The sequence below is a fragment of the Aythya fuligula genome, chromosome 4 (assembly GCF_009819795.1).
Source record: "Aythya fuligula isolate bAytFul2 chromosome 4, bAytFul2.pri, whole genome shotgun sequence".
Classification (NCBI taxonomy): domain Eukaryota; kingdom Metazoa; phylum Chordata; class Aves; order Anseriformes; family Anatidae; genus Aythya; species Aythya fuligula.
This window is the reverse complement of record NC_045562.1, coordinates 30934824-30960438: the sequence shown is the minus strand read 5'-3', so window position 1 is coordinate 30960438 and position 25615 is coordinate 30934824. Positions and strand designations below refer to the sequence as shown.

Below are 25615 nucleotides of genomic sequence, written 5' to 3'. Positions count from 1 at the left end.
ATCTGTGGCCCTCTTGGTTTCATGCAGCAAGGTCTCTGCCCAAGAGTTACTACAGTAGTAGCCCATCAAGTATTCATCCTGTAGTCCTCCCAGATAACCTTATTATCTCTTGAATATTCTTTAATTCTTTTTAAATAAGCAGAAAGAATTATAAGTCTCCTTAGGATTTTTATTCCATACACTAAATCTGTAGATGGTATAAAGGGCTTTAAACTAAATATGTTGTGGGTTTGTTTTTTTTTTTCTTGTTTGTTTGTTTGTTTTAAGTGCTGCACTATCTCTTCTGTTCCACATAGGTTATCACATGTGATGATTGTGTTATTTCTGAAGCCTCCTTGGCATGTTGTCAGCAATCCTCTATTCAAACTCCAGTTGTAAGGGTCATAACTTACTTGGAGATCCCTTTGAAAATCTCTGTTTAGTAGGTTAGAACATTGTAACAACACTCTACAGTAACGTCTCTTTCACATTAGCTACTGACAAGGACTTGTCAACGCACACAAAAATGTATTGAAAGCACTTATTGTGTTTTTAACTTCATTAACCTTTGAAAATTAACACACAGAAACAGAAATAGCTGCAATCATTTTGCTCCTCTGGTTCTCCACTCTTCACAGGGCAATTATCTGGCCAAAAGCTAAGCAATTGCATGTGGATGTGAAACAATTGAGGAACCATTTCTGTTCTCGCAAAAGCAACCCCTGCAAAGGGCATTGACACCAGAGCATACACTGCCCTCCATGTACCTTCCTAATCACTGTGATTTTGCCAGGCACTTTGACAATCTTCAGACTGTCAGCCAAGTCCCAACAACCCCAGCTGGAGAAAAGCATTTGGAAACCCCCTTTTGATGTGCAGGAAACTCTAGGGCAGTGTTTTGTATGGTTCTCTGCTGGGAAGAGAACCATACAAAATGCTGTTCCCCCTGTACTCAGCTCTGGTGAGGCCGCACCTCGAGTACTGTGTTCAGTTTTGGGCCCCTCGCTACAAGAAGGACATGGAGGTGCTTGAGCGGGTGCAGAGAAGGGCGACGAAGCTGGTGAGGGGCCTGGAGAACAAGTCCTACGAGGAGCGGCTGAGGGAGCTGGGCTTGTTCAGCCTGGAGAAGAGGAGGCTCAGGGGCGACCTTATCGCTCTTTTTAGGTACCTCAAGGGAGGCTGTAGCGAGGTGGGGGTTGGCCTGTTCTCCCACGTGCCTGGTGACAGGACGAGGGGGAATGGGCTTAAGTTGAGCCAGGGGAGTTTTAGTTTAGATGTTAGGAAGAACTTCTTCACTGAAAGGGTTGTGAGGCACTGGAACAGGCTGCCCAGGGAAGTGGTGGAGTCACCATCCCTGGAAGTCTTCAAAAGACGTTTAGATGTAGAGCTTAGGGATATGGTTTAGTGGAGGGCTGTTAGCGTTAGGTTGGAGGTTGGACTCGATGACCTTGAGGTCTCTTCCAACCTAGGAAATTCTGTGATTCTGTGAAGAGCTACAGGGAAAAAAAGGGATGCGCACATCTCACAGGCATCACGTCAGCAACAAGGCGGGTTTCCTCTCACACAACGCACCGCGAAGAGAAGGGGGACGTAGCATAGAAACTCCCCTGCCCTCTGCAGGGGCACCCCCTGCATTCTGCCTCCGGGGGCCGAGGCTTTTCGGGGCCCGTCCCTCCATCCCCGTCCCACAGAGGCCGGGGCCGGGGACCCTCCTCCCCGCCGCATCCCCCCTCCCTCCCCTCCACGGCCCGAAGTCCCGCCTCCGCCTCCGATTGGCGGGCAGCGCGCCGGCCGCGCTTCCCATTGGCTGTGCCGGCTGCCACTCGGGGCGGCGGCGGCCGGGGGAGGCGGTGAGGGCAGCGGGGCCGCTCTTCGGCAGCGGCGGCGGCGGCGGCGGCACCATGGTGAGCTCCGGCCGCCGCCATCCCTGCCCGGCGCTGACGGGGCCGGGACCGGGACCGGGACCGGGACGAGCTCGGCGGCGCGGAGGGGAGAGGCTGGGGCAGCTGGGGAGGGGGGCCGGGCATCCGCCTTTTATTTTTTGGGGGGTTTTGGGGTGGGGGCGGTGAGGGGAAGGGGCGGTGGGGGTGTGGGGGGACCGGGGGCTCCCCCCTAGGGCGCCTGCTGACCGTGCCGCCGCCTCGCCCTGCCCCGCAGTACGGCTTCGTCAATCACGCCCTGGAGCTGCTGGTCATCCGCAACTACGGCCCCGCCGTCTGGGAGGACATCAAGTAAGTGTGCGTGGGGATGGGGTGTGGGGTGTGGGGTGTGGGGATGGGGTGTGGGCGTGTGGCTCTATCTGCAACTGGCGTGCAATTTTGATAATATGCTGCGCGTGAATTAGAAATGTCACTGCGTACAGGGACTGTAACTTCATGTAGACATCAGAGTGATTTTTGCGTTTATCCTCTTGAACCCGCTTTTTTGTATCCGACCTTTGCATGCAGGGCAATGACTGTCTCCATTTAAAACTTCTGATGGATTGTGGGATTGAAAGAAATATGCGAAATGCGTAGTGCCAACAGCGTTCTGCTTGCCAGAAATATGGTAGCTCTGATCCATAGCCACAAGTACAAGAAATGCTTTAAAAAGACATAAATGCTTACAGAGTTGTAAGCTTTGTAAGGCTTCAGGCTGCTATGTAGTTAGAAGAGATGGTTTAATATGGTCTCTTGATATTGTATGTTTTAAGGGAGAAGGAGATTATCCAACGTAGAGAAAGCAGTCTTCTTTCAACAGGACAGCTTCTATACTACCCTATCTCATTTATTCTGTGGCAGTTTTAATAATATGGCAGTGTAGCTGTCTTGCCATTACTCTACTACAATTTTTGAGTTACAGGGTTGCCGTTGAATGTGAAATCTTTGTGACCATGCTTTTTTTTTCTTGAATTCATTCATTAAAAACGGGGTAATCTTACCAGAGAATCACAGAAATGTTGGCTTGAAGGGACCTCTGGAGGTCATCTAGTCCAGCCTGTGTTCCAGCCAGGAGTGTTACCAGCACTAGATCAGGGCTTGGCTGTGACTTCATCTAGCTGAGTCTTTAACATCACCAGAGATGGAGATCCACAGTTCTAGTTCAGCAGTCACTGTTCCACTGATCCAAGACAGTTAATCTCTAAATTACACATTGCAAATACAGTTCTATGGATTGCATAGATGAGTCTTTAGTGAATACCGTACAGTTTTGGACTGCAAGTTAAGTAAGCCGTGTTAAGTTTATTTTTCTTGCACACCTTAATTAAACACAACAATCTGTTTTGAATTCTTATGCCTCGATACTGAGTTTATATGATACATGCAAGTTAAGAGACTTAGTAAGGAAAAAAAACAAATGTTAGTGGTACATCAATCGTTTTCCATGAAAATTATAATAAAATAAGTATAAAATGTACTAAAGAATGCTCACTCTTTCCTGGCATATTATCCTTAACAACATGCCTTTGAGTCCCCTTTTGTCCAGTTCACCCGCTCATCAGAACTTGTACACGAAAGGAATCCATCGGAGAAGATAAAGGTCTCCTCTAGTAAGGGTCGTGCTGCAGACTGTCAGGACCCCCAGCCATAATTTGTGATGCAGCCTACCTATAGGAATTTTGCACGTACCCAGTAGAGTACCAGAGATCAACATATAATGAGTATTACTCATTTAATGTTTTGGAAAAAAAAATATAAAAAAAATGTTTGGCTAAAGGTCAGCAGTGAAAATTCAGGAAGCTGCTACATCCTGTTTCTGTCTTTCAGCTGGGAAACATTTCTGTCTTGTTGCAGCCCAACTGCAACTAGGCTCTGCTATTAACTCCCAGAAGATGGATTTTTGGAAGGAAGCAATACCATAACACCATCCAAACAGAAGAGTGATCATGATCTGCAAGAAAGAGCAAATATATTTGTATATGCAACAGCTGCTGTAGCTCTGTATGCAAAAGGAGTTTGCAACTGGGTTTTTATTCATCAGGATTTATCTTAAGAGTTAGTATATTCTAGAGTGTATAAACCAGTGGACAAACCCCTGTAAATCTGGAACAGGTTACAGCAATTGCACTTCTTTAGGGGATGGTACAGGGTCCTCCGCTAGCCATTAAATATCTGCTATTTTAGGTCCTTTCAGTTCCTCTGTTACACTTAAGGAGATGTTGTTAGGTTAGATGGTTGATGCTCTGGTGAAAGTGCATCATTGCCATCATTTGTTGTTAATTGAATCAGAATGATGATGTCATTGTACTTCAGTCCTTGGAAGGAGAGACCTGGAATACATGTAGAAATGCTCTGATCAGCACTCCACTAGTCCTGCGGTCATTTTCTTAGCAAATAAACTGTTACTTAGAATGATTAACCACATTTTTGCTGAGAAGACACTTCTGATTTGTCCCTTCCCTGCTTGAGAACCTCTCTCAAACTCCTTATTTTGTCACTGTCACATCTAGAGAGCTAATTCAGATTGTTTGGCAATTGCAGTGTCCCTAAAAGATAGTTCTCAAGATGCCTTTGGCATTAGATATCTTTACTTCTCCTGCAGCCAACACAAATGCTAGCTAACATTTTAAATTGTCAGGCCTGACCACTTTCACATACATGCAGTTTTGTGCTCATGTTTGATCGAGGCCAAATTTGTGTTGCTGGGTAGTCCTGCAGTGTGTGACTGTGATGGTAAGCAGTGGGCATGGAATTACTGTCTCTATACCTGTCCAGAACAAAATAGAGACTACCCACATGAAAAACAAAACAGCAGTAACAACAAAAAACACAAGGGAAAGCAAACCAAACCAACCAAACAAACACACAAAAAGTTGTTTTTTGTTTTTGTTTTTGTTTTTTTTTGTTTTCTAGTGGATATATTTAAAAATTGTGTGGTTACATATTTTTAAAGGGACTTCTGCTATGATAAAATGTGAGCTCCTTTGCAACAGATTCCGCATGTAGCTGAGCAGCACAGCCAGTACATGTGAAAATCTGAGCACTCTGTTCAGCAGCTCTAAAGGTTTAAGTGTGTAAAAAACTGAAGTATTAACAGGGATGTCTTCCTGAAACGGCTCCAGGGTGGTATGTGGGAGCTAGGGCACTGTTGTCAGCTGGGAATATGTACACAGTAGCTTTTCCTGTGTTTCCCAACAGCATCACTTCACTCTGTGTTTGATTAAATGAATACAGGATTTTCCCACGGGCTCCTAAAGCTAAATTTAGGCCAGGTTAGTTGCTCAAACTGTGACAATTTCAGATATATTGCCAAGAATAGGAATGAGAACTTGAATGTCATATTAAGAAACACATTCAAACAGTGTAAAATGAATCAGTGTTTTTCCCACATAGGTACAAGAAGGATCTAAAAGATAGTTTTTGAGAAATGAAATGCTACAGTCACTCAACTGTAGCCTCCATCTTCCTTCTGTTTCTGTGTTAGAAGTCCCCACAAAACATGTGTAGCCTGTGAGCATGGAAAAACTAGAGCAGAAGTTAAAAACTGTTGCAAAAACTAAACATCTAGAGGTAAAAACACTTCTTAATTGATTCTAGAAAAGAACATCTGTGTTGAAATTTTCACAGGAGCAAAATACTCATTTTGTGCCCCGAGAGTCATGTATTCTTTGCCAGGTGAACCTTAGTATGGGATGCAGAAAGCAAGAAGTAGTATTATTTTCCTGTTGCTCAGTGCTTGGTGTGGAATCAAAGCATCATCCTGCCTTTGCCTTTTCGTGGATCAGTCTGTCATGCATTGGCTACACATGCTCTTAAATGCTAATGCTCAAGGTCTGAGTAGCCTGGATAACACTAACTTCCCATGGATTCAAGGACTGAAAGTGTGTACCAAGGAAGATCAAAAGGTGATCACTTTTCCTCTGAGGAAGGAAAGCTTTGCTGTCCTCCTCCAGACTTTGTCCATTATCAGCTACCAATCATCTAGGCTAGTTCACTCATTAGAAGTTGTTTTCCGTAACTGTCCTGTTATGCTTAAAACAGTGAAACACAGGGGGCTGGGTAATTAACATGCTATAATTATCCTGGTATAAAGGAAGGAGAGAGCTTCTCTCCTCGGATTCAACTTGGGTTCAGCTGAAGTGATAGAAAAAAATACTCAATTTGAGGGAGTGAAATAGGCGGTAGAGCTGGCATTTTCCTTTAGGAAATAGTACGGACACAGCTTGATGTCAGTAAAGGGTAGCATAGATCAGACTAGTTACTGTAGGCTTTGCAGTAAAAAGTAGATGATTTAAGAATACATGTTTATTGGATAAATTTTCAATGGCATTCCTAGCAGGTATATTGGTATTGTTGCCAGTTGGCTAATTAAGTCAAGAGAGGTAGATAATTTTGTTCATTTATGCATGTAAAATTGCCCTCCAATAACTCTCATTAGAGTTTGGGTTTTTATGAACTTATGAATTCATTGATAGAATGTGATATTCTCATTAATTTTATTTGCAGTTATATTCCAATATAGTAAATAATATAAAGTCAAATAATATAAAAAGAGAAAATCTACTCAACTGTGCCTTTAAGAATATGTATTATTATTATTATTATTATTATAATTTTTACAGGGTAAAGAATTGGATTTGGTTTAAACTCACATTGTTTCCTGGCAATTTCTAGTATAACAAAATCTAGAGTTTTATGTTTCCTATACAAATGAACAAAAAAAATTATTTTGCATCTGGAAAATAAAGGGACTATACTACAGTATGTAGACTCGCATCTATATACTGAATTTAGAATGTTACCTTGCCAAAGATACTTTTCTCTGCTTATGTCTATGGCAAAACACAGTTTTTGTTTGTGGCAAATCCTGTAAAAATCAAGGTTTTTGCCTATTGCTTTTGCTTAGCAAAATGTTTAGATGTAATAATACTTCATAATGTATCAATTTGCCTTTTCAGGTAGTATTGACAAAAGCTACAATGAAAGGCTTGTTACAAGTTACAACAGTAAGCTCTTAAGAGGTGCTGGAGTTGAGGTGAATTGTGGATCTGATGCTGGTGACATGAAAGCTGTGCTTTGACCATAAAAAGTGCAGAGTATCATGAAAAAACAGGTTCATCTGTCTCAAACTGGGCATTCAAGATTAATGAAACCTTTTGTTCATTTATTGTTACCATTACATGTATTTTTTGATCTGTCGTTGTGTCATCCATTTAAAACAGAAATTATATAATTGGTCTCACTAGCCTGTTAATTAATACTTAACCATGCAAATATGGGGATCAGTTCCACAGACAGGCTTCTTGGGAAGGACCAATTCTGTCTTCAGAGCTGGATTATAAAACTATGCTGTATATCAAGCCTGATGTTATATATTGACTAATAGGATAAAATAAAATATTGAATAGCTGTGTACTATCTGTGTAGAGCCTGTCCTCAATACTGAAAGATTCAGTAGCCTTGGGGAAAATAAGATGTCAGGTGTGTTGGGTAGGTTGCATCATGTAGGCTCGGGGAGAGGCAGGGGAATGTAGTAAGGAGCAAATTTCACCAAGTTTGCTATAAACAGTACTTGAGCTCATCTTTCCAACTTGTGCAAAGCAACAAAAAGAATCTCATCAAATACTTCTGGCTCTTTATGAGATATTTGTTTTACTTATACTCATTTCAGAAAATGTCGTGTTCTCTAAGATTTCAGCTAATTTATATAGGGCAATATAAATAGAAAAGAAAAAAAAAACAAACATATAAATGTATTAGAAATGATGTAAAACTGTACCGTAGTCTGTATCAATCTGTACTGTGTTAACAGTATCACTTCTGCTAGGGGAGAAGGTAGGTTAATCATCAGCTTGTAATGTAAAGTTTCTAGAGAAACTATACTTCCCTTTATAGATACATAGGCATAGAAATACTTATGTGTACAGGTACATACGTGTATGCGTATGTGCATATCACATCTACATAACCACAATGTGGCCTGGACAATAAAAATGTAGATTAAATAGGCAAAATCAGAGACCAGCATAAAATGTGGGGTATGTTATTTCAATTATGTATCATGTTGTTGAAGCATGGGATAGTCCTTTTTTGTGTGTGTGTGTGTGTTTTTTCTCAACGAGCTGATTTGCATAAGAAGCTTGGTGCCAAACTCCTTTTAGACATCTGAGTGTAGATTTGGATGTGCTTAGGACTTCAATTATTTTATTTTATTTTAATCTTAATGCCTTTGGGATTTCTCCCAAGTTGCTGGCTTTTCTGTTTCTTTCCTATGTACTTCTCTTGGCAGGAACTGTAGAAGTCCAGGTGCCTATCAAGATGGTTATGGATTTTACCACACAGACATGTAGAACTATATTGCAGTACTGATAATGACTCCCATGTGAATCGTCTCTTGCTTTGTTAAGCTGCAGGACCTTGCTCAGTATTTGCCCTTCCCAGCCCAGAACTAATTTATTACAAGGAATGTTTGCTTTACAGTTTACCCAAAGTTACTGATTTCGTCATGCTCAAAGACATTACAGGCATACTGTGTTAATTATCTTAAGTGCCTTTTCACCATGAACACTAACAAAAAAATAGACTCTTCACTACAGCTTTATATATGGGAGTCCATACTTTTTCTGGGTTGTGTAGGACCAAGTTATAATTAACTGCAGTGGTCTGTGAAAAGCCAGGAAAATCGATTTTTTCCTGCCTCCATTAGCATTTTGTCTATCCAGTGCTGAAGATGGAGTGTTCCCTTTGATCAATCTCATAATAATTAAAAAAAAAAAGTACAGGTTAAGTATAAATAGAGGTCAGAAAGACAATTTGGAAAGCCATTAGTGGTGAAAGGACAATAGATTAATTGTTTTAATCCATTACACTTCTTAACATTAGTAAGTGGCTGCTCCTTCAGTTCCTCACAGCAGAAAGACCCGTTTGGAGGTCAGGATTTTAAACTGTGTGGATGCCAGATTCTTTAATTCATTTGGAAAAGACCTGGCTAAAAAGAAATAGTGCCATGGTTTGGAGCATGGTGTGAGTTTGCTTGCAGTATCTCTCAGGTACTTTTTATTTTTCCCAGAACTGGGAAGTACTTTTAGGTATGTCACGATACCAGGTGTTATAAACGTATCAGTCACTCTTATAAACGAAATGATTAAAAGAAATACCATTTCTTGGTATGGTAAATACCATTCCGTTTAGTCCACTTATGTAAAAGGAAGCAAAATAATACTAGCTTTGTGTTTTTAATAATATTTTTAGTATTTGGATTAGTAACAAAGAACTTGCACATTTGTTAACTGTATCTTCTAGGATAATCTTGTTTTGAAAACCTACATTAAACACTCTCATCTCCAGCTTGTAAAACTGGGAAATAGCTCAGAGCACTGAAGTCTATAAATATACCTATTTACTTTACCCAGAATGTCATTTTCCTGGACAGATTCCCATTTTTTTCTAATCTTGTAACTTAATATAATTTATGTTTTTCCCAGCTGGGTGTTTAAAATATCTCTAGACCATCCATAGCACGTACAAGTCTATTTTCTTTCTTTCTTTTTTTTTTCTTTTTTTTTTTTTTCTGGGAGGAGTGGGAAGATTGGATCAATATTTTAAATACTTTTAGTAAAGCATCTTTGTGAAATACATGAAGAAAGATTAATAGTGTTTTGAAAACACAAACCATGTGTGAAGTAATACAATAAGCAGTGATTTTGCCATCTTAATGTAAGAGGGATGCAAGGATGATGATTCGGATTTCACTGATATTATCTTTAGTTCTGACACATGTAATTCTGCTTAATAATGTTGCTGTTGGAACTGAATTAAGCTTGACATGCTCCTATCAGTGAGATCAGAATCGTGCTGGGTTTCTAAGTGTTAGTAGTGTTATTTTGTCAAGAAGATTGTTTTGACTGGTTTCTTCAATTTAACAAGCACTTTTTCCATCCTTGGTACACCAAGAATAGTTAAGCACAATGGTGGCAAAAGTCCCAACAGAAACAACGCCTACCATGGAAGGAGTCATAGAGGTGGTCTTGGAAGTCGCTGTTGTGGCCTGTTCAAGGTGACACACCCATGGCATGCACTTAGGACCATAGTTTTGATAGGAAGAGGTCCAGTTGTACTTTTGGTACAATAGATGATCTGTTAAAGTGATACCAACAGCTTCTAAATAGTAGTATAGCTGTCATAGAGAAGTTTGTGTATCTTGAGGATACAAAGAACTGTTCCACGTAGTCTCCAATCATCTAATTTTCCTGTTTGTATCCATTATATTTTCTCAACATTTACTGCATGCAAAGTTCTATGATGAGAAGGGTTCTTCTGTAGAAAAAAAATGCTTTTTTTTCATTGTTGTTGTGTGTTGGTTTTTTTGTTTGTTTTTTTAATTCCAGCCTTATGACTGACTACGTGGATAAAATAACCAAATGCTGCATAAAAAAAATAATAAAGTTCTGAAAGCTGCAACCTTCTACTTGATTATGATTTATTACAATTGCTTTTAAATGCTACAATCTGACTGCAAAACTATATTAAAATCCACTTTGTGGAGGATGTACTATATAAGTAAGAAAAACATGTATGTAGGACCAACCTGTCCAACATCTTGTCCAACTATGTTGCCTGTAAAATCTCTTAAGATGGCAAAAGGACATCCTTGAAACATCAAAAGAAAGTATTTCCCATATGTTTCCAGGACCTTAAAGATCAACATTCATAGCAAGCCTTTTCCCATGCATACAAGTTAGGAATCTCTGTGCTAAGAAAAAATGGGTCTTTTCTAGACCACATTTCTTTGAGGTTTACAGTGTGAAGTCCGAGAGTGAAATAAAAATGTGTGCAACCTGTGGTCTCAAAATCCATAGTACAAGATCTGTTCTCATTTTAAGAATGGTTTTTGTCTGAATGTTTGTTAGCACTTAAGATTTCATTCATCCTTGTGAATTATTAACGCTGCCTTTGAACATGAGTATGTGTTTTCAAATACTAAACTAGCTTCACAATGGAAAAGATTTTCAAAGGGCCCATTGTACACCTGTAACACTATTTTGTGCTTCTTGACCAATGACAATTTGGGGGTGTTAGCATGACCAGTAGCGGAAGGGCTGCTTTTAGGACTTGATCCTGCTTTGATCAGCTTGGTAGGAATTTTTCCATTGATTTGGATGATGTCAAGGTCAAAGCTGTACGTGAGAAATGTCTTCTGTGTTACTGTTATTTTCCATGGTGCAAGGTTATTTTTCCCCAAGTAAACTTCCACAGATTAACCTGGATAATTTAAACATTTGGGAGGAAAACATTTTAGAAAAAGTCCTGGCTGGAATCCTTGTTTGCCACAGTTGGGATAGCTCTGTGTAATCATTCAAAATTAGCCTAGAGTGAATAAAAAGGGCTGCCAGACCACAGCAGTTAGGACAGGCATAACAAAGGATGCGAGTTTTGAACCATGAAATAGCACATCCTGTGTGCTGACAGCAGGAGTCTGTTCAGGCAAGAGCATCAGTCTCCTGGGATTTTTTAAATTTTTAAACAAACTTACTGGGGAGCAAAACACACCCTTCTTTTGTTTCTAGAAATGTAAATGAGAAATTAATTGTAAATCATGTTCTATTTGTCTTAGAACTTGTTTTGAAAGCAAGGGCATATGAAAGTTAAAAGTTTGCTACTGTAGTGCTGCTGCTTCACTAAAGAATTAACCAGAGCTGGAACTGGGAATTTGCCAGAACTTGTTGCTTTTGGTTCATTTCCAGTCAAGCCCTTAAGAAAGTCACCACATGTTATTGCTGTTAATACCTTTGTGATCAAACACCAGGGTCTGCAGAAAATATCTGTTAAAAAAAAAAAAAAAAAAAAAAAAAGAATGATTGCAGCAAAATGTTTCAAGAGGAGTGCCACAGTTTTTCATAAAGCTGTGGATGATGACATTTTTTATGAAATATAGTCAGCCAAATGTAAATTCTGTGCATTGAAGGAGGCCATGTTATATTCCAGTTCTAATCCCAGCTCAGGAACCATCTGTCAACCAGGAGAGAGAAGCTGTTCAGATGAGAGCAGTTGCAGCCTTCTCGTATTTTAAGGTTCAGAGACCCAGGCTTATAGTCACATCTTGTTCCACACAGGCAGGTTTGTTTTCATACATGATACTCATAGGTCGTGGAGTAAAAACAGCTAAAACTGGTAGAATTGTTGATTTCTTCATATCACCCTTGTTGTAGAACCAGCTCGTTACTGTAAATGCAGACAGGTTTGATAGAGCAGGTACGGGTCAGGCAATTAGGTGAGAAAACTGCAGCGGTGAGGAAATAACCTGGGCATTGCCCATTCACCTAAAAGAACATTTCAATGGCTTGGTCCTGTTTCCTGGACTGCTGCTGTTAACATTGTGGTCAGCCTCTGGTGCTCATAGCTCTGATGCTGTGCTCTCAAAGCTTACTAGAAGACCTGCAATTTGATTCATTTGCTGAAGGACAAATGCCTCTGTGAAAATAAAAGCGTTCTCTCATTGCGTTGGTCATTTTGGATAAACTTACAGCAGCATTTCCTCATCACCTGTAGCCTTAAGGATAAAGTTCTCATTGATGTCAGATTGCCAAGAGAAGCAGAAAGGCTTCAGAAACCACAGTTCATTTCATTGGAGGCAGGGGAAAAGGCTTCAGCCAAGTTCACTGAACTGCCTGTCATGTCCTCAGCAGCTCTGCCTACCTATGCATGCACAGCAGCTTCTGTGACCAGGGGAAGAAGAGACTGGGAAATCCATCCAGCAGAAAAATAACCCAGTAAAACAAATACTTAGCTGAATTACAAGTCAGTTCTGCATTGAGCTAAATGATTGGGATGTACCAGCACAGCAGGGCTGAGAGGTATGTGGAAGGAATCATCTTGGGAAAAAAAAATAATAAAATAAAATCTCGATTCAAGTATTTTTCAAGCACTGGTTTTAGAAAAAATCTATTCCTCTTTTGACAGAGGTTTACATCAGACATTGTCAGGGGATTTACCATAACTGTAGGACAAACAAAAAGATTTTTGCTCACACAGTTTTGAGTGAAGAATGTAGTCCCTTGCTACAGCAAATATTTACTTCAGCAAATTCTCTAGAAAGAAAAAAAATCCCAAAAGGAGTTTGGCTTCTGTTGAGTCACATTTTTTTAATATCTTTCTCTGTCTTTTTAAAATAAAAAATTACTAAAAAGCAGGCATTATTTTTTCTCTTGGATGGTTAGGCTGCAGTACAAACAGCAGGCTCTATGCCTGTACTGCTGGAATGCCCATCAGCACTGCTGATACTGAGGGAGAGTGAAGCCTTGAAGCTTGCAGTTTCTTCCCAGAAAATTATGTTCTATGCAGACGTAATTGCTAATGAACTTTTTTGTTTGTTTAACTTTACCAATAAAGTTATTTTAATAGGAAATACATGCTAAGGCTACAAAGATGATGGCTGCTGAGTGATGCAAAGCATCTAGAGAAAAGTGGAGAAAACCAAAAGTACCTGAATAATGTAAATGGGGTAGGCATTGAAATAACCAGTGATAATTTTAAAAAGTGATGGCTCAGAGAGGCTGTAGGCATTGAAGACAAACTTTGATGAAATACAGTGAAGCTAATTAAAAAAGTAAGCATGGCTTGGCACTGAGAAAGAAACAGGAAAAGTTCCAGTCAATGTAATTGGAAGGAACTAAACATTTTGAAAGAGATACCAGACTGATCAAACTCGTTCAATTTTTTTTTTAATACAGAAAATTCTCACACACAAAAGCAGTGTCTAGTGGCTTGTGCAAATATGCAGTATTTCTGAGGATGTTCATTGCTTTTCCAGATGTGTGTGTAATCCTTTGTGGTTTGGCTGCGAACCGAGAGACTAAGAGAAAGCACAGTGTGTATCAGGGATGTGGGAAAGTTTGTGCACCCTTTGCAAACTTCCCTGAAAACCATATTTGACTTCCAGTTACATACCATTTTATGAGAATCAAAGAATCAAGATGGTTTTCTTTTCTCATGCGATTTCAGTTCAGTTCTTAGGAAGTGTAAACACCTTCTTGTCACTGAGGGACATCATATGCTTCAGCATGTTTACCATTAAAAAACCTAGTTATTCTGCTGCTTAGGAAAAGATGGAATATATGGCATGGGAGCTGTTTGCAGGAATCAGTGAGACTTGATATCCTGCAGGCTGATCTGAAGTTTTCAGAGAATGATTACGGAGGAGGACCGAAGTATTTTTTTGGAGTATGAAAAAAAGAATTGTAGGGGACTGTGTGCACACAAACAATTTCTGCTTGATTTTTTTATAAAAGTACTATTTCTTAACATAACAAATAAATTATTGCAATTGATTATTCATGAAAAATAATACAGTGCTTTTTATTGTTATATATTTGAGAAAACTCTTGCAGCCAGTTTTGCTCTGTTTAATAATGTCTATTCTTTTATTCCATTTGGGAAGCTCCCAGAGAGTAAATAAATAAATAAACGTAATGTGGTTTTTATTATTATTAATGTTTTCCATGTCATTTAATAGCAAGTTTTATATAGTCCTTTTATATCTATTCCATAAGATGTTCACTTTCATCTAAAGGCTATATAGCCTTGTGAAACTTCTGAAACTTGAGAACTTGGGAAAGTTGTTTAGCTTGTTTTTAGCTCATTATGCCTATTCATAGTTTGGGTATAAAAAGGCATATGTCATGTAGATGGTATGAGAGCTCATTAATTACTAAAAAATGTCAGCATATTTTAAATATAAAACCAATGTAGTATATTTTTTGGTCAGTGGTCAGAATATGATGAGCATGATTAAAGGAAGTAGAAGAGGAAGAAGAACATAAAGGATTCCAGACTTCCACTGATAAGTGGGCAGATGGTCAAAGACTGATGATTACTAACTGGAGGGTTAAATGACAAGTAACTTCATTTAGGTCAATAGAATAATATCACATGAGATTGGAATCAGGCCTTATCAACAGTACCATTTGTCATCTAGCACTTTTAACATGAAACAGAATACTTAATCCTCAGGCCTCTCTTCCCATTGAGTAACATAGAAAATGTTTCTGTGTTTGTATGGATGGATATTTCCAGTACAACTGTAAATACGTGAATTGTTGTACAGGCATTATTAGTTTGTATTATTTCTTTTTAAAAAGAAAATATGCTAGCTTTAGAAAATCAGAAGCTAAATGTCAAAGAATTTTGTTCTAATGATGCATGAAATATGGTGGTAGAGATGGAAGATTTTGTTGTAAAAGGGGATACAGAATTTTAGATAGTAGGTTTAGAATCTAATTTTTAAAGGTTTATAAATGTGATGATTGTTAGAAGTTTTGAGCCATTAGAATATTTGCTCTTATGCAATATGTTTCAACCATATCTCAAGACAAGTTTTTGTCCTTCTCTGGTAGGAGCCCTTCATTACCACAGTACTAGTAAGTAACTTTTCCCCATGGTTGTCTGTTATTTTTCTATTAGAGAAATAATCAGGGTACATTGGTGAGTTGATGATTGTCTTAATTCATATGACATATACCTAGTTTTTTATTAAAAAAAAAATCACCTGTCTTTTTGAAAAATTTTCTAATCTTGGTTTATTAGATATTTCCCTTTTTAAACTACAAATTCTATATTTAATTAGTTCAGTAGTTTCTTTGTGAGGCTCTGTGCTGAAGAATCATATTTATTTTCTCCCACATAATTATTATTTTCAGAGCACACATGATCATAAGAGAATGGTGTTGTACTTTAATTATCCTGAGGTATGGGTCAGATGTATTTCTAATTTTCTACAAGTAATTTCTTAAAGGTATAACCTATGGATTTACCTTATTTAAAGATTATTACCAAACAATATGTAATTGATTTATAGATCTGGTGCTTCTCCCTCAACCAAAAATATTTTGTTATATTTTCTTTTTAGGAAGGAGGCACAGCTAGATGAGGAAGGACAGTTTCTTGTCAGAATAATATATGATGATTCCAAAACCTATGACCTGGTTGCAGCTGCAAGCAAGGTCCTTAGTAAGTAATATGGAAGTCTTCTTTGCCCACTTATCACATGTATGATTAAAAAAAAAATCCATGTAGCAGAGAGACACAGGATTTAACAAAGAAATAGAAACATGGTAATGGTCAGAGAGAAAACTAAGAAATCTCAGAAGAAAGGATTTGATCTCTGCAGCTTTGATCTCTCTGCTGAACAAGCATGCCCAGTTACAGAAGTGTTTATGGCATGTCATATTTCATATCTACCCTTAACTGGGGTAGCATTTGAGCATTTCAATCATTCCAACACTGGTCTGTAGTTTAAAAGGCAGAATTATGCCCATCATCTGTATTTTATCTGCAGACCCAAATGCAGTATGAATTTGTTCTGAAAGAGTAATTAGCCAAGAACTCAAAAGACAACAATGACTAGTAGTCATGTTGAATTAGAACAGCTGATGTGGTTTCACACTATTGTAACCCAGAAGTAACTCCCCTGAGATGAACATTGATGATTGTTTGCAAACAGTGTTTCCTTATCTGTATCAAAATCTAAAACACTACAGATACACAGAATGCGCAATGCCCCCAAACCACAAAGGTAATCAGTAAATTGTACTGAGATTCCCGTATTGAATACACATTACTGGGTATGTGGACCCTGAATCATGTTGTCCCCATATTCTTGGCCTGCTGGATCTGGGTAGAGTTTAGGTACTGTCTTTCTTATTTATAAATATGAGACTAGTAAGCAAAGTGCATGAAATGCAATATTTGAACTAAGTCACATTTTCTTGTTTTAACTAGATCTAAATGCTGGGGAAATTCTTCAAATGTTTGGGAAGATGTTTTTTGTGTTTTGTCAAGAATCTGGTTATGATACAATTCTACGTGTCCTGGGCTCAAATGTCAGAGAATTTTTACAGGTAAGATTTTTACACCTAATTATTTCAAATACATTGGACCAGACAGAAGTATGATCTAGCCAACAGGTTAGAATAGGATTTGGAGATAAAATGGCATAATCTGGTATTATCTTCCAGGTACTTGTGGAGAGGTGTATGAAAAATGTCTTTGTTGGTATTTGTGTTCTATAGATCTTTTCACTACTCAGAAGTTCTGGCATTGCTGTTGTGTTTCCCTCTTGGTTAATATATTCTTCAGTTACCTGATACTTCAGTCCTATTTCAGTACCTGATTTCAGAGTACTATTTTTCTCTTTAAACAATCATCTTTGTCTGTTTAATTACATGGAAAGGGAATGAGAAGGCAGGTAAGCTGGATTTGCAGAGGCATTCATAAATCTGAAATTTATTTTGAAACTGTAAAGAAAAGTTTTGAACAGTTTTCTAGGTAACCAAAGTATGGAGTACAAGAGACATGAAAACCCCGCACCAAATTGTCTATGCATGTTAATTAAAAGGGCTTTACGTTGTTTATATTAACAGAGAACATGGTCTTCAGATTTGCAGGATATTTCGTATCCCAACTGCTCTTTGACTGATTACATATACTTGTTATTTCTAATTGTACACTGTGTACAGAGTGGGGCTCATACACAGCTCATCTTTAAGACAGAAGATTTTATTTTCTCCGTGAACTGAGGGTGGGATAGAGAAGCAGTGTTTAAGTCAATTTTTGTGCTTTCGTAACTTGATAGAACAGTTTGATATTGTACTGTAAAACAAAGCAAACTGAATGTAGTTTTTCAATAGCACGGAAGAAGTGTAATGACTTCTCTAAAGTTTTATTTCCAAGTGAGGAAAAAAGGGGCTTCCCTTTCTTGTCGCCTCAACATTGTTCATTTCAAAAACAGTTTGAATTTACAGTCTGTGATATATATTACTCTTGTGGAGACCTGCATGCTGTACTGAATTTAAAAACACTGAACTGATTAAGGTTTCACAGGCGATTGTCCAATAGTTGTGTCAAACCTTTATCAGTTTTCACTAGAAATTTAGCAGTTTTTCATCTTTGCCCTTAAAAATCTCTCCAGTAGTAATAAGTGAAAAGAGCAGAAAGCACGTTTTGCTGAATTACTGGAATATTTACTTGTATCCCTCAGTACCTGCCCTACAATCTGGATTATTGCAGAGCATCCTAAATTTATTCAACCCAGAATTCTTTTACAAATCCCATGGACTGTAATTGCTGGGCAGACAGACAGGTTATGTGTTTGTTCCCACTGATGCCTACCAAGTGTGTGGTCTGTGTACCATTGTCTGTCAGTGGGAAAGGATAACCTTTATATTTTATAGCCTCATTCACAGGCTTCCCTCAAAGCAAGCGTTCAGATCAATGTAATTTTTAAAGATGTACTGAAGCTGTGATTAGAGTTGAGAAAGGAGAGGATGAAAAAAAAAAAAAAAAAAGATGAAAAAGATGTAGCTGGTAGCTCCATCACTTTGGGTACACACTGGTGGGCTAGTCCTCTCATCTTTTTCTCATCCCCTTTTCCATTATACTTCTCTTTCCATTCCTTACTGTGAATAATGGAGGACACGTTTGTAGTACACACCGAACCTCTGTAATGTGAACAGCATACATTTATATTCTTCTAATGACAGTGTTTTAGGCTTTTCTGTTTGCATTTCAATGCTAAAAGATGACATTAGCTATTATGTACTTCTGTAAATTCTATCAAGACAAATATATTAATAGCTGTCCCAGCAATGTACTTTTTAGCTTTTAATTATGATGGAAAATCAACATTATCTGTGATTTATTGTTTTTGCAGCTTCCAGCAGTCAGATTAGGTCAGGAAGCTCATTTATATGCTTACAAAAATAGGTTTGATTAGACTTGATGTGCCGAGATTTTGTCAGATTCTTAAAATAAATAAAACAGTTCCAAAAGGTGCTTCTTGAGTCCTGTACTGAGCCCAGGAATATGTGAAATAATAGAGGGCTGCTGTTTTTTTAAGCATGTGAAAATAAATCTCATATTTATATTCTATTTCCCTTGACATCTCTGAGAGAATTCAGTTTATTCGTAGATGAAACACAGATACTTCAGGCTTCAAGAAAGAGGAAGAAGACAGCACAACCAAATCTAATATTTATACTTCCTATGAAAAACACAGGACTGGAAAAATTGCAAATCATATTGAAAGAAGACACTGTGCCAAAGAGACGTAGCGTGAAAAGAGATACCTCCTAAGAAACCCAAAGTGTGCTTTTGTTATGTTCAGTAGCTTTCTGCTGAAAGAAAATGAAACACTGGAGTAGTGGTTTTAGTTCTGACTCATTTAGGTTATCATTTACTTGGCTATTTAATTGTTCATAATTGCAGTGCAATAAATTTAACGGGACTAATTGCTGTTTTAAAACACTTTCCAGATGCTCTGTACAGCACAGAGCTGAACAGCATATCTTTGTATTTCAGGTGCCAGTCATAACTTTGCTGTTTTCAGACAGGCCAGGACCTGCCTTAGTGTTGCTGGTCCATGTTCATTCCTGCTTGGAGATCCCTGTGTGTTTCACCATGGAGATGATCACTGCTCTCTGCAGCTCTAGAATTAGTGTCTCTGGTCACAGCACAAGCTCTGGCATAAATCTGGGAGCCTGGGAGCCAAGATTTCAGGGAGAGTACTTAACCTGTTATTTATGTGTACCTGACCACTCCTCTGGCCCACAGCAGGTGAACAAACTAGAAAAAAGACACATTTGTTCTTCTAGAAGCTGCAATGTCAATTTAAAATGGTTCAAACAGAAGAAAGGAGTAGTTGTTAGAGGTGACAATGATAAGATGTCTAAATGACAGGATCTGGGAGCAATTTCAGCTCCTGGGTCTTGATGCACGTCTCTACTGCTTCTTGACTCTGTTGGAGCAAAGATCTGGATGCAGTAAGCTCTTTGCTCAGCCCATAATCTGCATGCACAGGGAGAAGACACACTGGGGACTCAAAAGCAGCTGTAGCGCATTCTGGGCAAGTCCTCCACTCCAGCTGTTTAGACAGTCGAGACTAAAGGGCAAATCATGTGGATTCACCTGTGCTGTTGCTTGGACATGAGGTATTAAGGAGGCAAAGTGGTCTTTCACAATTAGGCCACTGCCATTTGTTAGCAACACTTGTGCCAGACTTAAATGTTAATCATTAGACAACCATATTATAAACATTCTCTGCTTTACTCCTTTTGAGATTCTTCAGGTGTTGATGACTGTAAAACTGGATAGTGCACCCTCTGTTTCCGTATAAGAATCTTTTTTTCTAAAAGGTCAGTATATCCCAGCTGTTTCTGAGGCATGTGTACTGAAAGAACAGTTCTGCACGCAATTAAGGAGATTCAGGAGCACTCCCTTGAAGTCAGCTCTCTCATGTTTTCATCCATGCTCTTTCAAAGCAGTCTCTTCCAATTTCATTATCTTGAACTCTATGAAGATCTTAACAGCATTTGCCTTCAAGCCTGTTGCAGCTTTTTGCAATTGAATGCCCACTAACAGCTGGAATGAATTGACTCCCAGACTGTTGCCTCTTCGAGTTTTAATTTGGAGGTGTTGATATAGCAACAAAAACATGAATTTGAAACAAATTAAAAAACTGAAGGAGGAAGTTCCAGGCTGAGTGCCTGTTATGGAATTCATTTCTAAGAACCTCGTTTCCTCTGGAGGCCTCCCAAGAGAAGAGGCAGATGCTTGAGTGCCTCACAGCTCACATGAAATCAAGTTCAGTATGCTTCCACAAATTTAGTGATCGACAGATGGTCATGAAAGGTAGAGAATGGCCCAGCCCGCACATTGAAAGTATTTTCACCTCACTTCTCCTTGTGCAAAACAACATGCAAAACCTGATGATAGCATTTGTTTGCGGTGTGGGGGAACTACATTTTAAATATACGGTAATGTTCTGGACTTAGGATGTAAAAACACTGCATACATTTTACAACAGGTAAATGTGGGTAGCAACATTAATCAGCACTCCAGATTGCTCTTTCTGTATTAAACATTATACAGTAAACAGCAAGCTGGAGCCATGATAATTGCTTCCTAATCAAAGTCAGAGCTAGCATTGTATTCTTAGTGTGATTTTGATCTTGTTGTTCTCTTTTTTATTATCTCATTAGATACGCCTATCAATTTCTCATTTTAACTTTCCTGCCCAGATTTGCAATTTGTCTTGTGAAAATTTAAAGTTAAATACATAAGATGTCCAGGATATCAGCTAAAATATAAAAGACCTTTTCTCTTTCTTGAATACCATTTTCTGAAACTTTTTTGTAGTAGCTATGATATGTTCTATGTGTTCTGTGTTGTTGTTTTTTTTTTTTGAAGTTTGAGACTTTGTCAGGCCCTGTAAGCTTGGGTTGACTGTTATGGTGATAGAGCTAGTCTGTTGTTTCATTGACGATATGGAGAAAGATTCATGCTTGTTCAGACACACTTATTTGTATTTGACACCTAAATCTGAAGGGGAGATTATAGGGACAAGAATATGGAAAGGATGCAAATGGATGAGCTACAGGTTTGAGAAACACATGCAAGGTCTTTAATCACCAAATGTTTTGAAATACAGCATAACTGAGCATAAATTCTTAACCTAGAGTAATTTTTATAGTGCTAGTTTTGATGTCATTCATGTCTAAACATTTCCACAGTAGATGGAAAGAACTTTGCAAGCTACCTGAAAAGCCTGCTGAGGGCCATTTTAGAAATAGTAAAGCAAATGTGCAGGAAGTGTGACCAGGAGGAGAAAGGGAATCATGGAACAGATTAGACAAGATATGTACTTACATTCGTTAAAACTAATAAGTGAATGCCTTATAATTATGTTTTTAATTTCTTCTTCTAGAACCTGGATGCCCTGCATGACCATCTTGCTACTATTTACCCAGGTATGCGAGCCCCTTCCTTCAGATGCACTGATGCAGAGAAGGGGAAAGGACTCATTCTGCATTACTATTCTGAAAGAGAAGGTCTACAGGATATTGTCATTGGAATCATCAAAACAGTAGCTCAGCAGATCCATGGCACGGAAATAGATATGAAGGTAATGTGTGAAGGGTTGTACACATTGAATGTTTATGTCATTAGGATGCAATCAAGACAAGTGAAGTGATGGCAAACAATCGTTGTTGCTGTCCTCTGTTAGACTGTGGCTTTAGTATTGATTCAGGAAGAGCCACTGTCATTTGGGTTGCTTTAAACACATGCTGAAAAGGCCAGCATTTAATCTGCAAGCAGACCTACTCAAGAACAGTTCAGAACAAATTCTCATTGTTCAAAGAAGAAGATGATGTACAGAAACTTGCTACTGGGTTATTAGGGGTTCTCCTTCTACTTTCCTAAATTCTTTATCTATATGTAAACTGTGAGGCTGATGTGCATTGGTGATACCTGGCTGGAGAGCAGAGTCTTCCTCTTGGCATTCATGCCAGGTCCTTAGCAGAACCAAGATATGTTTGTGTGTCTGGGTTTGTGGGTTCCATTGAATGGGAATGTGACTGGATATGCACCTGCAGCCCCAGAAGAGGAAAAATTTTCCTTAGTCATACAGTTTACATAATATTATGTGTGCTAAGTCACTCGTGAAATGGAAGAAGAAACTTCTGATTTGAGTCTGTACGGAGTAACAGAGAAAAATTAACTGATCAGTCTAACAGTGTAAAATCGGGGTTTGATCTAACATGCAGTTAGCCTCAGATACATCAGGGGGAAAATGACAACATAAAAACTTGTTGGTGTTAGCAATACTGCAGTTCATATCAAATATTTTACATCAAGTACAGAAGAATCTAAGCAGGTACAGCACGCTTTTTTCTTTTATTTTTTTTTAATTGTTCCCTAACCACACTACCTTTCTAGCACAGTTTCACTACTCTAGCTGAAGTAATACTTTATTTTAGCATTAATTTGGCTAAAGTCTAAAAACAAAAACTTCACTTTAACATTTATTTAGTCATTGCTATAAAATATGATTGATTGACTGCTTGCTTTCATAAGAGATTTAAAAATGACCCAATGACAGAGGTAATTACTGCTCCTATATTGGAGTATTTGCTTATAACAGGCTTCCTGTTATAAGCTATCTCAAGTTTATAATGAATGGCTTTTTCCATATTGCAATGGAAATATGTGATGTCCTTTGTTTAAATTCTTGATTGGTAGAAATCCATATTTAAAACTTCTACAGCAAGTGTTAGCAGTCAGGTAGGTAAGGATGCAACAGAATCAAAACAGTCCTCTTCTTTTGTCCCTGTTTATTCAGTGTTAAGACAGACTAGGAGGACCCTGTTGGAAAGTTGGCTGCAAGAATGCTGAAGCTGTTGCTCGACAAGCATTTCTTTTGGTGGTGCAGGCAACTTACACAGTCTCCCCTTCTCTTCCTACTCGAGCTTGTCCTAGAACAGCTTTTTCTGATGTGTCTCTCCAGCTGTTGTGAAGCTATAAAATAAACTAGATGGAGGAAGTGAACTAGGTTCAAAATAACATTTGTTTTTCTGGGTTATTTTTACCCATATCTGTTCAGTTATGTTGCTTGGTGTTCTATCACAGAGAGTTCTGCCAGCATAGTGAAAGGGTTATGTATAGACAAAAGTGATCACTGGGAAAGAGGAGAAATCCAGGTTGTGCAAAGCAGCTACCAGAACAAAAGTCTGACAAATTGTGCCCTCAGTCTGAATGTTACTTTACTGAGAAGATTGTATTGGACAGTACCAATATCTGTATATGACTTCTCACGAGTAATAAATGTCCTAAAGAAGTTTAAATAGTGTTTCTAAATTTTAATTTTCATTTTTATTTGTTTTTGTTAGGCTTTTCTGGATATCTTATTGTTGTGCTGTAATTAAATAGAATTTTGACAATATTGGTCAAATCCATTGTAAGTGAACACAAAGTTTCATTTAAATCCAAACTGTTTTTCCAGACTCTCTGATCCAAAGGCATATAGGCCCATAAAAATTGGTATTACCTCTTAACTGAAAAAGTGCACATTCTCTCTCATTTTGTTACATCAGATACCCTGATTTTTCTCATTGCTGTTAAAAAAATATGTCCCTGTTAGTATATTATCTCAGCCCTGAACTTCTCATCTTTGCTAGTTAATAAAGCCTAGCTTTTGACACCTTTAGTGACACCAAATAGTGCTTTACTCCACGGGTAATCACAAACTTCAGTGGTACCTAAGCAAGGAATAAACAGGTACTATGTTTCTGCAGGGTGACAGTGCCAAAATTTGCAATTAATCCACACAGACAATAGAAGTCTCTCCCTATTACACCATGGGTCAACTATTAATCATTGATGTTATAGAATGAGGATTTTAAACTAAAGTTTGTCATAGTGGTACCTGGCTAGTTTTACACCATTCTAAAAGTGGGAGCAGGAGAAAAAATTAAACCATTTTATTTCATCTCAATTCCTTGCTCCATAATTTAGTAATTACGTGTTTCTGACTGTTAGTAATGCATTGTTTAAATAGCACAGCACAGAGGAACAATGCAGTTGCTTTTTATCCCCTCAGTTTTTATAGACCAAGCAGTACCACCTTTTCTGTAAATTATTTCAGTTTGGACTTTAGCTAGATTTTTGCATGAAGAAGAATGTGTTTTGGCATTTATTTATTTATTTATTTATTTTGAACTGATAAGGTCCTTAGTACTCAGCGCTAAGTTTCTGATTTTGTTATGGGAGTTACCTTCCTACTTGAAAGAACAGAGCTGAGATTCCCGAGTTATCCTTCCAAATCTCTTTATTCAAACATTTATATTACAATCCAACATAGGACTGTTTTAGTAAGATCTATAGTTCTCTTTATATTAGTATGAAGTCCATATCTGCAACATGATGTTTAATACTTTGTTATCCACTTTTATCCTCCAACTGTTTAGAACAAATGCTCACATAAATCTTCTTAAGATAGTGCAGACTTCTAAGTTTACATTTACATTAAATTTTGCTTGAAGTTGTCTTTCATATTACAGTTTCTGAGAAGTTGGCAGAATATCTTAATTGTTTACAATTTATTTTTTTTATTTAATTAAGTGTTTAGATTTTGTTTCATGCATTGCACAGAATCACAAAATGGGTGAGGTTGGAAGAGACCTCTGGATTTCATCTTGTCCAACTCCTGCTCAAGCAGGACCACCTAGAGCAGGGTGCCCAGGACCACATCCAGGTGGCTTTTGAAGATCTCCAAGGAGGAGACTCCACCATCTCTCTGGGCAGCCTGTGCCAGTGCTCAGTCACATATATATGTATGTTCTTGTGTTATACAGTCGGGCTTTTCCCAGAACAGTGTCTGTCAGGAAAAATGCCTTTTAACACCTGAAACGTGTGTGATGAAGGCAAGGAAAAAAGAAAGGTCTGAGTTTGTCTCTCTTAAACTCTGTTAGCACTGAAAGGGATTTATTTTTTTTTAATTTGAACTCACAATTCCAGCTGAATAGTTACGGAAAGCCTTGGTTGACATTAATCAACTGATTAGTTCAAATCCAATTTGCCTTATCTTCCCTGATATTGTAATCCATTTTAGCTAAATAGAATTAAGAACTTTTTTTTTTTTTTTTCAGCAAATACTGTCCTAAGAATTGTTCCTGACTTTGAGAACACACTAAAAATATTTAACTTCTGCCAGTCTCAGTATGAGAACTAAAAATCGTCACGCTGCTGGTTACTAGCTTTGGCGTAAGCTCTCTGTAAGCAGCCTTCTGGCTGTGCCTTCTCTTGCTTTGCTTGTCAGAGGTTGTTTGTATATAAATGAAGGTGACCTATAAAGGTGAAGTCAGGACACGGATTCTCTCAGGGCTACA

General features: G+C 38.3%; 1 protein-coding gene across 3 annotated transcripts in view; it reads left to right on the top strand.

Moving 5' to 3' along the window:
- The first annotated feature begins 1863 nt into the window (after positions 1 to 1863).
- GUCY1B1 (guanylate cyclase 1 soluble subunit beta 1) overlaps positions 1864 to 25615 on the top strand; it is a 39849-nt gene continuing 16097 nt past the window's right edge. For all 3 annotated transcript variants that reach the window (XR_004253182.1, XM_032186053.1, XM_032186052.1), the window contains exons 1-5: positions 1864 to 1883; positions 2137 to 2210; positions 15802 to 15902; positions 16674 to 16792; positions 21655 to 21852. Coding sequence is in view for 2 of the 3 variants with exons in the window: in XM_032186053.1 (XP_032041944.1) it covers positions 1881 to 1883; positions 2137 to 2210; positions 15802 to 15902; positions 16674 to 16792; positions 21655 to 21852 (495 nt within the window). In the remaining variant the exon portion in view is untranslated. The remainder of the gene's footprint in view (positions 1884 to 2136; positions 2211 to 15801; positions 15903 to 16673; positions 16793 to 21654; positions 21853 to 25615) is intronic.